The 16,030-nt window shown below is 37.7% G+C and overlaps 3 protein-coding genes across 4 annotated transcripts; 2 read left to right on the forward strand and 1 right to left on the reverse strand.

Annotated features, from left to right (window-relative positions):
- Positions 1-767: 767 nt before the first annotated feature.
- On the forward strand, positions 768-5,502 carry LOC125221991 (CD2 antigen cytoplasmic tail-binding protein 2). 2 transcript variants are annotated; one of them, XM_048124360.1, is made up of 10 exons: positions 768-927; positions 1,238-1,463; positions 2,297-2,419; positions 2,489-2,641; positions 3,304-3,430; positions 3,523-3,564; positions 4,261-4,425; positions 4,508-4,550; positions 4,921-4,998; positions 5,269-5,502. In XM_048124360.1, exons 1-10 carry the CDS (start codon positions 851-853, stop codon positions 5,345-5,347), a joined length of 1,113 nt encoding a protein of 370 aa, XP_047980317.1. In that variant the 5' UTR covers positions 768-850; the 3' UTR covers positions 5,348-5,502. The 2 variants fall into 2 exon arrangements, with proteins under 2 accessions (XP_047980317.1, XP_047980318.1); XM_048124361.1 differs by having other exon boundaries at positions 4,936-4,998.
- A 96-nt stretch (positions 5,503-5,598) lies between these two features.
- On the reverse strand, positions 5,599-7,646 carry LOC125221990 (pentatricopeptide repeat-containing protein At5g04780, mitochondrial-like). The gene has a single exon (XM_048124359.1). It carries the CDS (start codon positions 7,588-7,590, stop codon positions 5,713-5,715), a length of 1,878 nt encoding a protein of 625 aa, XP_047980316.1. The 5' UTR covers positions 7,591-7,646; the 3' UTR covers positions 5,599-5,712.
- A 1,131-nt stretch (positions 7,647-8,777) lies between these two features.
- On the forward strand, positions 8,778-15,807 carry LOC125222354 (potassium transporter 7). The gene is made up of 10 exons (XM_048124896.1): positions 8,778-9,225; positions 10,093-10,327; positions 10,441-10,689; positions 10,805-10,855; positions 11,327-11,587; positions 12,203-12,255; positions 12,366-12,480; positions 12,764-13,018; positions 14,165-14,687; positions 15,017-15,807. Exons 1-10 carry the CDS (start codon positions 8,980-8,982, stop codon positions 15,543-15,545), a joined length of 2,517 nt encoding a protein of 838 aa, XP_047980853.1. The 5' UTR covers positions 8,778-8,979; the 3' UTR covers positions 15,546-15,807.
- Positions 15,808-16,030: the final 223 nt, after the last annotated feature.

Raw genomic sequence — 16,030 nt, forward strand, 5'->3', positions numbered from 1 at the left:
AGACATTCAATGAAAACCAATTAATATTTTCTACTATCTACTAATCTACTAGAAAACAAATAAATACCCAAACAAAATTGCTTAGCTTCCAAGTCTTTAATTTTTTTAATATAATGAGACTCGTAATTCTCATATGCTCACTTCTTCTTAGGTCAGTCCACTCGTATTTAATCATTGGCCGACTTGCATGTAAGTAAATTATTGAATTAATATTTCTTTTCCTAATTTTTTCAATTTATCGTTGAGCTTTTTGGTTCTATTTCTAGTGAGTTCTCAACAAGAACCGTAACTTGTGATCCTTGATTTGAATAAATAAGATTCTAATATACTTGGTGCTTATTATCACATAATACTGCAATATCAATTCGATATAGCATATGATGTTAAATAGAATCTATACGTACAAATAATATGTTATAGACAATCTATTAATGAATGACTGTAATATGACTCTAAAATAGCACCTATTGTCACATTATATTGTAGTAATATTAATTCGGTTCAGCATATGTTGTTATGTACAATACTAGAATATATTCGTATAAATATAAAGTTTAGACAATTTATTAAGAATGACTATAATATGAGTAATATATTATTTATTGTCACATAAAATCATATATAGAGAGAACCGGAATTTATAATACAAGACAAATTTATCTCAACATCAATTACTTATCAAAGTCGGCTGAAAGAATATTAAATATTCTACTCCTACGTTTTAATTCATTTTGGCGGTGAATAAAGTTTAGAAGATAAATATATTCCATTTTAAATTATTCCATCTTATTTTTACACACACTCACACACACACAAAACACACGTCGCAACACGCGCTCCGATTCGTGCAATGGCGGAAGAAGGATCATCGCGCGGCGGCCTGAAGCGCTCCTTCGTCGAAGACGATGAATCAAGCAAACCTCCTGCGTAAATTTCTCTCTCCCTGTACTCGTGCATGTATGGCGCTAGCTAGCTTCTGCTAATTTGACGACGTGTTTGATACTAGCCCTAGGGTTTATGCAATTTACTCGTGCTTCGCATTTTCATGGCGGAATTTGTACTTTTGTCATGTATTAATATCCAATTGAAGGAAAATTTAGGGATTTTGATTGATTGGGGGCGAAGGGGGAAAAAGTAAAATGAAACAATTAAGCCTTTTACGTGGATTGGATGTTTTGTTTTAATGGAGAATCTGCTTTCTGTGTTTATTTTTGGGTTTGTTTGCTCACTTGCGTAGGGAGAAGAGGGTGAGGTTTCCTAAAGGGAAGAAGGTGAAGCAGGGGGATCATGTTGCAGGTGCTGCACCGGGAGACGATGCTCCAGTTGCGAAGGATCCTAGCGTTGCTGCCAGAAATCGTGCCGTGAGAAGGAGTAAGTTTCAGAAAGTGCTTAGTGAAGAGTATGCTGATGCTGAAACCTTTGGTTTTGCAACTGATGTGAGGAAAGCAGAATTCAAGTACCAGGTAGTTTATATAAGGGGACCTAGATAGATGCTCATTTGTGCTGTTGAATTGTTGATGCTTGTGCTCGAATGTGCTTTAGTAGGAATTTGCTATTTTGTTGGTTTTTGTAATTTTGTTAGAGCAGTGCTTTGAGCTTAGTATGATGCTTCTGTTTATAATTTTTGTGCATTATTTTACTTATGTGCTCAGTGAAGTGGATTCTTGCTTTCATTGAACTTGGACTTGCCAATCACTTGCAAGAAAATTGTGAAATATACCATGCCTTCCGAGCTTAGGCTGCTAAATTTGATTGCTATCCTAAATTCTTGCTCGTACCTGTGGTATCATATCATAACCGTGGATCATTTACCAACACTGTGGAATCATCCAAGTTATGACTTTAAAATACCTTTCTCCTGGGCTTCAAATAGTTTCTTCTGTATATATAATGCACTTGTTTCTATCATCCTTCTGCACTTGCCAAATGACAGTACTATTTCATGTGTGCCAGTTGATGGCTAGTCTTTTATGAGGTAATATTCAGTTTCAAAATGGATTTACCAACGAAGTGACCAAGAACATTTCATCTGTAATTCGGGTGTTGTTTTTATGATGGTTTCTTGCACTTACTGTTTTCCATCTCCAACTCGATTTTTTTCTTTTGTGCTTGAGGCCTTCCACCTTCCTTTTTTACAGTAGTAACAGTTCCTTGAATGAAGTTAACCTCTTCTCCCACATCTAGGCTGATTTCGTGGTCCTATTTAATTGGTTTTGGTTTTGGTTTTGGTTTAGGTTTAGACGTACTAGTTTATTTTCCTTGGATTATACTAATTGTCAGAAATGAATTTTGTCAGGACACTGAGGAATTTATTGATGAAGGCGTCCCATTAGAACCTTTTAATCTCGAACAAGAGAGAGAAGAGGGCTACTTTGATGATAATGGAAATTACGTTGAATACATGAATAAGCAAATTAAGGTACTAATAGTCTTCAGTGTGATTACTGATTATTTTATTCCTGCATCATGCTCACATAAACTCTTACAGGATGCCTGGCTTGATGGTGTGGATTTGTGTGAAAAGTATGTTGAAAAGAGCTCTACGCCCATGAATAATGATGAGAAACCTCATGACCTATCAACCGAAGAGCTTGCAGTAATTAATCGGCGGATTGCAGATGCTCTTGAACCTGGAGAAACAGTAAGCTCTAGCTGTTATGTTTTATTTATTCCAGTATCTTACATCACTGTAGGGTGTTATTCAGAATAATCGTTCCTTACAATCATGGGTGTTTTTTTGCTCTTTCTTTTTTTTTCCCCTGCATGTCAGTCTCTTCAAGAAAGGTATACGGTTTGCATTGAAAAAAATGTGATGGGTTTTATGTTTTAACTTTTAATGAAATATGCATCATCTATCCTGTCAAACTTGTTTTGAATAATTGTTGCTTATTGGTACCTTCACCTTCTGTAACCTAGGCTCGTTACCATGAAAGAAACTTGTATGCATGAGTGGCTGAACAAGCTATAAAGATTCAGAGAGATAAAATGTCTTCTGCGGATAATGTCCATACAAAAACTTTATCTCTCCTTCAAATTATTCGCTTTTATGTATTTAACACTACATTCATGTTCTAGAATAGTTCATTTTTGTTTGAAGGGAAGAGGCCATATATCGTTTATTGGGTGATAAGAGAGAGTGTATAGTTAATTTTTTTGTTTATCTCATCTTACATATGATTTTGAGTTAATTTTTTTCGTTCAATTTTGAGCTGCCCATGTTTTTCCAGTTGAATTTTATCTCATCAAAATAGTCGTCACACACCACTCTTTGTCAAAATCTTTAATTGAATCAATCTCCAACAGGTTTTGCGTGCTTTGAGGAGATTAAAGGGTTCAACTGATAAGAGGCAAAAGATGTCTGCAGAAACCAAAAATCTGTTTGACCAGCTAACTGAAGATGCCATGAAACTGATGGAGAATGGCGATTATAGTTGAGCTGTTCTATTTTCTGTCTGAAGAGCCTGCAACCTTTAAGACATTTTCACTCATCCATTTGTATTTGTGGACTTGTTTGCTCTGCAGATGTCTATGATGAAAAGCAGGAACATTTTGAGCGTGAAGCAGGTCCGATCGCGTGACTTTTCTTGGTTTTTTCGGGCCCTTTTTATACTCCTCTGTGATTATTACTTCTTTATTTTATTATATTATTAGCATGAAACATGACATATTCTTCTAGGCATTTTAAGGTTCTATTTTATTTCTAAGAGTTACGACTTCATTTTTATGTGCATGACATATAGACATCATACCTTTTGGCAGCGGTCTTATCTCAAAAGATAATAGACTCATTCCCTTTTTCTTCTTGAGTCACTCTCCTACTCACGCGGCTCTTTCTAATTTCCTGAAATAAGAACAAAATGGAGGCAAACTAGGACCTTATTAAAGTATTTATTTGATTCTTTGAGTTGTACTGTGTAGTGTGTGTTTCCGTGCTTTAGAAATTGCTTTCTGGGATACTGGTAAAAATTAGGACCGCTTTAATGCAGCCACTTGTGAATGTGAAAATGATCTTCTCTACATCTTAAGCTCCATACCTTTTTGTTTAGACACTTTGCTTATTATACTCTCTGTAGTTTTTAGTGGGTTTGTACTCTCATTGTAAAATCTGTTTCTCTAAAAAACTTAGAAAGAGTTGGTGATAAAAGCTTTGGCATTGAAATAACTTTTTTCCTTGTTCCTTAATTTGGTATTTTTTCTCTTTAGCCATGTGTTTATTGTTGATAAGTTTATTATGAGAAATGTTATATTGTAACTTTGCAGAGGGTTATGAGAAATTAGTCAATGCTAGAAAGCATGGTCTCCCAGAAGGTCTGGGCAAAGAGACATCTGAAGACATGTTTGATATGTTTGGAGACGATGAAGGGAAGGCTGCGGATACTCCCGCCACTACTGGGAATGGGTCGTTTTCATCCCAGGCCGTTGAGGGTATGCTTAATCCCAGCATCTTGAAGTATATGGTATAGGGAAAAAACTATTGTAGCTAAGTTGTACATGTATGTGCTTGCAGGTGGAGAGATGCAAAATGACTATGTATATGATGATTCTACTGGGTATGTCTCACCTTTCAATTTCCCTTTACGTGGTTTATGTGCTAAATATACAAGTTTAGTTGCTGGTATCATAAAATGCATTATTAAACAATATACTTTTTCTGTTATATCTTCTGTTTTGCTAGCGCCTAGCTGAACATGTGACGAGTTCAATCAACAACATATTGTTCTAGGTTTCTAGCTTTGAGGACTAGCTTATACAACTCTTTTGCGTCTTGAAAGCAACTTATGTTATCTCTCGTTAAAAGTAATAAACACTGAGATGGTCAAGGCTGTCAATATGTTGTCACTCATCTTATGTGGTTGGATTGTGTTTTAAGTAGAGTGGTTTTTCTGAGCTATTCTCGTACCCAATCACTTACCGTTTCAGATATTACTACAACAGCAATTTGGGCTACTATTATGATCCATCCACGGGATTGTATGGCTGTGCAGCAACTGGGAAATGGTAATGTGGCAGTAATTATTCTTCGACTTTTTATATAAAATGAATGCATTCCTCCTTCAGGCTTCATCTTCTCACTCATATGCTGATATTGTCATACAACGAGTAGTCTGATTTACTTGAGCAAAATAATTATATGGTTAAAGTATGGACCGGGAAAGCATGTAGTTGCTCCAGAATCTTTTGGTTAACCATAAATAGGCTACTTGCTTCGTCCAGATATAAAGTTGTCTTATGGCTTACTTGTGTTTCCCCCTTTGTCTGTTGGTGCAGGTATTCTTATAACGAAGAATCAGGGGCGTACGATGAAATTCAACAGGATGTGGATGCGAATGCTGCCGGGATGAGTTGAAGAGACGGATTGGATAATGCACAATATGGAGGATTTAGTGATGTTAATTTACAATCTGATCCTGTGTTATATAATTTGTGAGCTCTTGGATTTAGTGATTATTAACTTACAATCTGACAACTCTTTTATGTGAATGGGGGATAAAGTAGTTTGAAGTTTGAACCATTGCTTAGGTTTTATTCTTTTTTTTTAATACTTTTGGATCAACCCAAAATTTGACAATTATCTGTTTATCTTGTTGAATCAAGATCAACCCTGGAAAATTACAGATTCCATTTGTCTTTTGTCACAAAAGAATCACCCCTCTTTCACTAACATATTCCTACACTCAATAACTCGTAGCTACTTCATCTCAGTGTACAGACTCACCAAAATTCTCCACACGAACACACCCCCTCCTTGAAATGGTGAAACCGATTATTATCCCTCACCACGATCTCGCGCCCCGTTACAGCCGAAGCAACCTTCATAAACTGATGGCAGTCCCCACAAATCCTCAGATTCTTCATGATCCTTATCGGAACAAACCGAGGCAAACACATCAACCCGAAAGTAAAAGCCAGCTTCTCACTATGATGCTTCAGCAGCTCCCTCTTGCAATCATCCTCCACATCGTGCAGATCGTGCTCAACTAGCCCTCTGAACCCCGACTTCTCCATCTCCTCGAGCAAATCATCCAGCCTCGCGTATATCTCCCCCATCCGCGGATGGCTCCTCTCCCCGACCATGAACGAGTGAACAGTGTCTTTGATCTCAATCCAGCTCTTCCCCCTCTCCTTCTTAACTTCACTACTCTTGAGCAGTTTCCTTGCTGATGCAACGTCGTCCCACCTCCCGCTTGCAGCATATACGTTTGACAGCAAAACATGATTCCCAGCGTTGTTAGGCTCGATCTTGAACAATTTTCTTGCAGCAACCTCTGCCACCTCTACGTTTTTATGAACTCTGCATGAGGCCAAGAGCGATCCCCACATGGACGCAGTGGCCTCAAACGGCATTTTCTCAATCATATCCATGGCCTCGTCAATCCTCCCCGTTCTACCTAGGATATCAACCATACACGAGTAATGCACAGCGCCCGGATTCAAGCCTTGCTCCTTCATCATGTCAAAATACCTCCGCCCCTTCTCAGCCAATCCCATGTGAGCGCAAGCAGATAAGATAGAGACATAAGTTACCTCACTCGGATACAGAAACGCCTGTTGCATCTTCTCGAACAGCATCATAGCCTCCAAGGGCCTAGCGTGCCTTGCAAAGCCCGAGATCATCGTGTTCCAAAGGATCACATTTCTCTTCTCTGCTTCGGAGAAAACAGAGTGAGACTGATTAATGCTACCACATCTTGCATAAACATCGACGAGAGAAGAAACAACGTACTCGTTTGCACCAAAACCGGCCTTACACACGACTGCGTGCACTTGCCTCCCTTGTACCAACGCCGCCAAGGCAGCCGAGGCACAGAGAACAGAGGAGATCATGAAAACATTCATCTCGACTCCATTTCTCTGCGCTGCGAGAAACAATCTCAACGCCTCCTCGTACAGATCGTTCTGCACGAATCCAGCCATCATCGAGCTCCACGTCACGTCACTCTTCTCCGGCATGGCCTCAAACACGTGCAATGCGTCGTCGATGAATCGGCATTTCGCATAAACATCGAGCAAAGCCGTGCCAACGAAGGCATTCGACTCCATCGACGACTTAACAACCAAGACATGTAACTGTTTGCTCTCACAGGGCAAAAAATTCGAGGCGCAAGCGCATAGCACGCTAGACAAGGCGAATTCACTCAACTCCGATCCTTCTCTGAGCATCCGGGCGAATAGAGACACAGCTGCTTCGCCGTTGCCGTAGCTGTTTTGAGAGTAGGCGCCGATCATGGTGTTCCATGAAACCACGCTTCGCAGGCGCATTTCGTCGAACACCTTGCGGGCATGATCCACGGCGCCGCATTTGGAGTAGAAATTGATGAGCATGTTGGAAGTGGAAGTGTCTGATTGCAAGCCGAAATGGATGATCTGTGCGTGGGAGGATTTTCCGGGCTGGATTGCTCTCTGTTTGGCGCATTTTTGAACGATGGTTTGCTGAATTTGAAGAAAAGCTTGTCTTGTGCATACCCAAATATGGGATTCTTCTTCTTCTTGATTTTGTTGGTCAATTTTAGCTGTGCAGATTGTTGAAATGCGTTTTTGATGAAAGCTGAATGTTATGCAAGATTTAGTTTTTCTGTGCAAGAATTTCATTTGGAGTGATGGAATGATTATGGAAATTGGCTTTTCATTAGTTTCAGCTGCTAACCTTCATATTTCTTCTTTTCTTTGATTCTCTATGATTTCCTAGTAAATATTATCACTTCGTTGAAGTGAATATAAGCAATAACAAATGGGAGTTTTTTTTATATAAAAAAAATGTTTGAAGAAATCACAAATTTATACCGAAAGTTAGTACTCCATTTTTCATGAATTGAATGCAATGTCCTTTCCCTAAACCGAAATTGCCATATCGAATTTAATTTAGGAGAAAATAATTAAAGACCATATGGATTTTACTCATATTCGGAAGTTAGGTGTCAGTAAATAATAGCTATTAGATATTTAAATAAATGCCTAGATCATTAACCCCGAAATGTCAATACGATTAATAAAAAATGTCAATAAATTAGTTGTAACTAACTTTTAAAAAATATCTCATAACTTTAAAATGCATATAACTTTCTCGATTTAAATTATTTTTTCGTATAACATATATCAAATTAAAGATAATTTCATAAGGATTCTAACGAGATCTCACTTGCATATGTTCTGATGTCAAAATTTGAATTTTTTTTTAAATTTTCAATTTTTTAGTACATCAACAAACGTCAACGTAATATATAAAATATGTCGATATAATACATGAAGAATGTCAATATAAGCTATGTGTTAACATTCTCAAAGCATTGTGTTGACATTTTCAAAGTATTGTGTTGATATTTTCGAAACACTATATTGACATTTTCTTCCAAAACCCTAATTTGGTAGTTTTTTTTTTATCTTTTTCGATTTAATTAATAAAAACGAAAATTACACGTGACAAATTGTAGACTATAAGTTTTCTAAAATTCTATAGTCTTAAATTAATTGTAATTAGCAATTAAATGATGAGTTAACACTTGATCACTCCCATGAAACACAAATTAGTAATCGAAATGAAAGTTATCCAATTCTAAAATAACAAATAAATGAAAATTATCCCATTGCTATATACTAGCGTGGGCCACTTAATGGGCCAGGAAAATGGGCCCAGCATGAGTTGGAAAAAACGGGCCGATAATTGGGCTTTGAGCCTGTCGAAATTCCGATACGCACCGTCGGCGCACGTTAGACTAACCTCCACTCTTTTTCTTACGCTGCGCTCTGATCAAAAGCTTTCTTTTACGAGAGCTAACCTTTGAATCAAGTTGGTTACATTCATTTCACACACACAACACACACTACCAAAAAGCACACGCACAGAAACCCGATCTCGTCACGCGAAATTCAACCAAACAGTCTGAAGAAGATAAGCCGATACGTATAATTTACGCGTGCGTGTTTGTGTATTGGTAAATCCATGTGTACGTGCAGCTAGAAGACGCGACTGCGTGTAGAGAGATGACGGAGGAGGGATCGGAGAGGGAGAACAAGGGGTTAACCTCGATGGATTCGATGGAGTCGCGCTGGGTGTACCAGGATGAGGAGGGCTCCGAGATCGACAACGACGGCGGATTGGAATCGCCGCAGAGGGATTCCGACGACGAGGATAATGCGGAGCAGAGGTTGATTCGCACGGGGCCTAGGATTGATTCGTTTGATGTCGAAGCGCTCGAAGTTCCCGGAGCTCATAGGAATGATTTTGAGGTGCGTTTCGTTTAGCCTAATAGTGTTCATGTATTCTGATTGCATTTCAATTCGACGTTGAGCGCATTTGAGCTATTTAAATTTCAGAGGATTTTATGTGATAACTCTGATAAGAAGAATAATTACTCGAAATTGAGGCTTATCTGATCGCCAGGAGAGCAGGGTAAATGCAGTGAACAATTATCCAATTAGCTACGGAATAAGAGCACTTCTAGTTAGCGGTTTTCCTTTTGATCAGTGGTGGAATAGGATAGGTCGATGACAGTAGTATTTATGTTTCTACAGTGTGCTCTCTTTAAATCTGATCTGAACTAAGTCTCCCAAAAAAGTTACCAAAACTTGCTGAGATGTTGGTGAAACTAATTGCTGTTTCCGACAGCATCTGAACCTTGACCTATTTTCTCTTGTGCAAGTGTCAAAGAACAAGAGGTTTTGGAGAATGATGGACTAAATATTTGTAATGAGGTTTCATCCTAAAAGACAAAACCCAGTGAAGGAGTGGGTGTTGAGTTTTGTGATTGAACTGAGAACTAATAACAACCAAATAATATTGATGTGAGAGCTGCTTTGAATCATTAGTTAAAGTTCTGTAATGGAGTATTTTAGTTTTTCACTTCACTAGTGCATTTTACTTGTTTGTCACTGTTGAAGAGCTCACTTTTACCCACAAACTATTTAGGTCATTGTGCCTTAGATTAGGTTATGCTTATGAAAGTCCCATCTCTTAGCAGCTTTTACACTCATACTACCCACAGTTAAAAGTAAGTTTCAGTGTCTAGGAAGTTAATTATTCAACCTGAGTTTTGATGCAATTATATTTGATTAATGGGCTGATTTTTTGTTGATGTCTTGATTTTAAAAATAAAGTCACAGGAAGCCACTTTAGGCAGGAGAATAGGACTTGCATTTCAGACACTTGGTGTTGTTTTTGGTGATGTGGGGACTAGTCCTTTATATACCTTCAGCGTGATGTTCAGCAAGGCACCTGTAAACGGGGATGAAGATGTTATTGGGGCATTGTCTCTAGTTTTGTACACGTTAATTCTGACTTCACTGGTCAAGTATGTGCTCATTGTTCTTTGGGCGAACGATGATGGCGAAGGTATTTCACCTTTTGATCTTTTTATTTACATTTGGTACCATTTGTAGAACAAATGTGCATGTCTATTCACTCTCTAGATGTCGTATGACTTCTACTTTTACAATTTCCTGTAGGTGGTACATTTGCTCTCTACTCATTGATATGCCGGCATGCCAAAGTCAGTCTTCTTCCAAACCAGTTGCCTTCAGATGCTCGAATATCAAGCTTCAGGCTTAAAGTGCCATCAGCAGAACTGGAGAGGTCCTTGAAAATAAAGGAAAGACTTGAGTCTTCTCACACATTGAAAAAGCTTCTTCTCATATTGGTTCTTGCTGGTACTTCTATGGTGATAGCTGATGGTGTGGTTACACCTGCTATGTCAGGTGCTTTTTAACGATCATTTTAGTATATTTGATTCCTTGAGGCGTTGGTTCTTAAGTAGTCGAAAGATGAAAGAGCTAAATGTAGTTATGAACTATTTCAAATCTGTTTATGCAGTTATATCTGCTGTTGGTGGGTTGGATGTTGGAATCTCTGGGTTTGAGCAAGGTGATTCATCCTTTACTTCTTCTTTGTATCAGAACTGTTTGCACCTTTTATGTACCTTCCGTAGTTTGACTTTGTTGAGTGGTATGACATTGAAAAGGTGCTTTACTAGTGATTCTGTAGATAGCTGATCCCATAGCACATCAACCTGAAAAAGAATGGAATATTGCTTCTTTCTCATTTGTGGATATTGAACTGCAAGATACAGTGTATAAGTACAATAGCAGCATTTACATTCAATAATTGGCCGACAACCTCTCAATTGTACTTACTAATCATGTGGACCATGTTGGAACCTCATGTGTAAAGATAATCAGTTGGACTGTTAATTACTGCACATCAGATCCATATCACATTGTATGACCTAGCTTAGTTTCTGCTGTTTACAAATGTAATTCTATTGTATAATAATTGTTTCAGTTTGATCCTGTAGCATGGTCAATAACTGAAAATATTTATTTTTCTGAAGTGCAGAGCACGTCGTGATGATCTCGGTTGCATTTCTTATAATTTTATTCAGTGTACAGAGGTATGGAACAAGTAAAGTCGGGATTGTAGTGGGTCCTGCCTTGTTTATATGGTTTTGTTCTCTTGGAGGCATTGGCGTATACAACCTTGTCAAGTACGACAGTAAGGTTCTGCGGGCATTTAATCCAATACATATTTATTTTTTCTTCAAGCGCAATTCAACAAAGGCATGGTATTCTCTAGGGGGCTGTATTCTTTGTGCAACAGGTAGAATCTGATGTTCAGTTTTTTTCCTTCCAATTACACTATTTTTTTGTTTCAGTTTCCTTTAAATCTTGCAACATCGATAAGATTAATTGTTAATTCAACTTTCTCTATTTTTTGGTGTATTTTAATCTGGCTCGCTTTGCATTTTGTTCGATTTTGAAGTCCAATATGGAATGACCATTTATGTGTTTAATCACATTTACCTGGTTGTTGCCTCCCCATTTGCCAATGAAGCATCCCTTTGATTTGTAGCTTATGTGGTAATGTAAATATCTTCAGGAGTTTTCACATAAATCCATCAGAGATCTGCATAAGTGAAGTGCCTTGAACTGGCCATTCTTACAACTTAATTGTGAGAGCTTTCTTGTTTTAACTTTTCCAATAAATTTTCAGGTTTCAATTCCTCTATATTTCCCAACCTAAGAGTATCAGTGAACTGGGTATCGTACTTTATTTTCAAACGTTTTAATTTCTGAACGTGAAAATCAGCTGCTAGCTTATGCTGAACTCTATGATGCCCAAATGAGTGCATATTATTTTGAAAATTCATTTTATTTTCTAATAAGAATGGCATCATATTTTCTGATTAATCTGATCATCAGTTATGTGACTCAGGTTCCGAGGCAATGTTTGCAGATCTTTGCTATTTCTCTGTAAGATCAGTGCAAGTAAGTAGTGACAGTTCGCCAAATTATTTTATGGTTTAACCTAAAATTCAATAACATGCTTTTAGAGATGTATTGTGTTCTTACAAAAAGATTTAAATTATTTGTGACAGCTTACATTTGTGTTCCTTGTATTACCTTGCCTTCTGCTGGGTTACCTGGGCCAAGCTGCATATCTTATGGAGAATCATGCTGATACTACACAGGCCTTCTTCTCTTCTGTTCCAAGTAAATACAATGTATTCCTTTTCATTGTTGATCTGTGTGGTAGTTGGGTAGCATCAGTAATTGATAAAAGTACATAACAATCATTTTACATTTTTTTGAGGGAAAGATTTTACATTTTACATGTTGTGTACTGATAATGCTTTCACATTTAGATAGATATACAAGTTAAATTATGCAGCATGATAGACATCTCATTTCGGTTGGATCTGGCACTGCCCAGCTCAACTGCATATAGTGTTTCAGTCAGCAAATAATATGGGAGTTCCCTTTTGATCTGATGCAGGTGGAGCTTATTGGCCCGTTTTTCTCATAGCTAATGTAGCAGCACTGATTGCTAGTAGGGCCATGACAACAGCAACTTTCTCTTGTATTAAACAATCCACAGCACTTGGGTGTTTTCCTCGTCTTAAGATTATACATACCTCGAGGAAATTCATGGGCCAAATTTATATTCCAGTCATGAACTGGTTTTTGCTCGTTCTAACACTGGTGTTAGTCTGCAATATCTCAAGTATATATGAGATTGGAAATGCATATGGTAAGTCTCTTTTCATTGAAATTTGGCTCTCAGTGCAACTGATACCTTCTAACTCTTTTCACATCTGTGCATTCTCTTTTTAGTTTTCACCTTTCGTTTTGTTTGTTTGCATGTGCAAACTGACCAATTTGCTTACAAGTTTGAGTCTGAATTTGGTGAATGGTTATGATATCTTTAACAATGAGCAAGTGTGAGGAGAGAATGTGAAGTATCAAAGCTTATAACATTTTCGTGTTGAGTTAAGTTTAACTATACAATGGGACAATCTGATTAGGTTTCCTAAATAACTGTGTGCTTGATTGTTGTATTTTGGTCTCAGATAGAGTAATAATCTTAAGATGTAATATCCAGAGATAAGCCATATTGTTCATTAGCTGCTAAGTCATATAATAAGCTAACAAATTTCAAATTTAACCGAAACTTGAGGGAAACAAACTGCTCAGGCAATTTATGTTGGATGTTGAAATTGTAAGTCTAAGCTTAGACACATTGTCTCATGTATATCTCCGAATCCCCCATAACTGTTCTCTATCCTTGCTTCATATTGGTATAGTATCTAAAATCAAAAGCATTCGATAGGCTAGTGGCCTTTTTACTCACTATGTTACCATGTGAAACCTAGTACCAGCTACCTATTTTTTATTTTAATTTCGATACCCGATAGACCACTTGGATTACTATATCGGAAACTAATATTTTTCTTTTAATCTCAATGCCATATAAGGCCACTTGGATTACCATATCTGGCAACTAATAACTTGCTTGAGCTTTAAAAGTTAAAATGATTTGAATACAGTAGAAAATTAAATGAATAATGGATTGTGAATACAAGTGCAACTGTGCAAGCAACATATAAGTAGCATGACATGACTGATCTGTAACTTCTAGGGGTTTTTTCATTTTGTAGATAACAATTGCTGTGTTCAGAACACTTCAGGTTCAGAAGCATATCTGAATCTCCAGTTTGTGAATTTGATAAACTGAAGGAATATCTGATCTGGAATTCGTATTTGACCTATACCAGTATATCCATTTGATTGTAACTGAAACTGCTAAGACACAATTTGATTCTTCTGGTTGTTTTGTAGAAACAATCTTCTGAGATAAAATTACATAGGCCTCGTTTTGATTGGTCTCTTTTTGCAGGCATTGCTGAACTCGGTGTTATGATGATGACTACAATCTTAGTAACCCTTGTGATGCTTCTCATCTGGCAGATAAACATTTTCATTGTTCTGAGTTTTGTTATCATTTTCTTGGGAATAGAGCTGACTTTCCTTTCTTCAGTTTTGTGGAGTGTGGGGGATGGAAGTTGGATTATATTGGTATTTGCCATTGTCATATTCCTCATTATGTATATTTGGAACTATGGTAGCAAGCTAAAATATGAGACAGAGGTGAAGCAAAAGATGTCAATGGATGTGCTCCGAGAACTAGGTCCTGACCTTGGAACTGTTAGGGCTCCTGGAATTGGCTTGATTTACAACGAGCTGGCGAAGGGGGTACCAGCTATATTTGGGCATTTCCTGACAACACTACCTGCTGTGCATTCAATGATGATATTTGTGTGTATAAAGTATGTTCCTGTATCTGTTGTCCCTCAAAGTGAGAGGTTTCTGTTTAGACGAGTCTGCCCCAAAAGCTACCACATATTTCGTTGTGTTGCCAGGTAAACTGCAAATTTTGAGCCGCATATAAGCTGAGATTTGTTCCATATTATTCTAGTCGAACTTGCATGTTGTAAATCATCTCGGGCTGGGACTGCAATGTTTTCTTTCTAATTAATTTTCCTAGAGGCTTTAGCGGTTCGCGTTTGTGCTTCTACAAATTCTGGATTGTGCACATCATGTATTAGGCTGCTAGAAATTGTCGAGTTCTAATTTGATAGTGTATTGGTGGATACAGGTTTCCATTGAAGGCCTTGCTAGGCTATATTACGTGTTTTGAAACTGTTTCAAGAAGATTTTATTAATACACTCCTCTTTCTTCTGGTAACAGATATGGATACAAGGATGTTCGCAAAGAAAACCACCAGACCTTTGAGCAATTGCTGATTGAGTCTCTTGAGAAGTTCATTCGGCGGGAAGCTCAGGAGAGATCGCTAGAGAGTGATGATGATGACTCGGATGCTGAGGGAGAGAATTTCTCTAGAATTCTAATAGCTCCAAATGGGAGTGTATATTCCCTCGCTGTCCCCCTCCTAGAGGAGCTCAAGGATACGAGCAATTTCATCCCAGAAGGAAGCGCAGTGAAGGAACAGCAGCAGGCACAAACAGATGAGATCACCCTCGATGCTGAGCAAAGCCTCGAGAAGGAGCTGTCCTTCTTACGCAAGGCAAAGGAGTCCGGTGTGGTATACCTTCTCGGGCATGGAGATATCCGAGCAAGGAAGGATTCTTGGTTCATAAAGAAGCTCGTCATCAATTATTTTTACGCGTTCTTGAGAAAGAACAGCAGGAGGGGGACTGCGAATTTGAGCGTTCCGCACTCGCATCTGATACAGGTAGGCATGACTTACATGGTGTGAAACTTTGCGATTTTTTGCAGTTCAAAAACTGGATTCGTAACCGCTTAATATATGTGGAGTTTTTGTATAGCTTCTGCTGATTTTCACTCCCATCTTTCCAGTTTTTTAGGCCTGTACTCTGTTTTGATATCAAATCAACACAGTCGATTTTAATGTGATATACATGATAGGATTAATATTCTAATTTGTGTACAATTTGCACATGCTGATGTGGATCTCACAACTAAATAAATACAGTATATATTAGCTTTTCTCATTTCAATTTTCGGATATTTTCGATTTGGGACTGAAAGTGGACCATTTTCTATTTGATATGAGATTTTATACAGTTTTGTTTTTGCAAGTTGAGAGATAATAAAATAAAAGAGAGAATATAGTGGAGATAATGATGTGACATTAGAGTGAGACATTCAAAAATGAAAAATGTGTCACTTAGAATAGGAAGAGGTAAATATTAAAATCACTTGCTAATAAGTGATAATATA

The sequence above is a fragment of the Salvia hispanica genome, chromosome 4 (genome assembly GCF_023119035.1).
Source record: "Salvia hispanica cultivar TCC Black 2014 chromosome 4, UniMelb_Shisp_WGS_1.0, whole genome shotgun sequence".
Classification (NCBI taxonomy): domain Eukaryota; kingdom Viridiplantae; phylum Streptophyta; class Magnoliopsida; order Lamiales; family Lamiaceae; genus Salvia; species Salvia hispanica.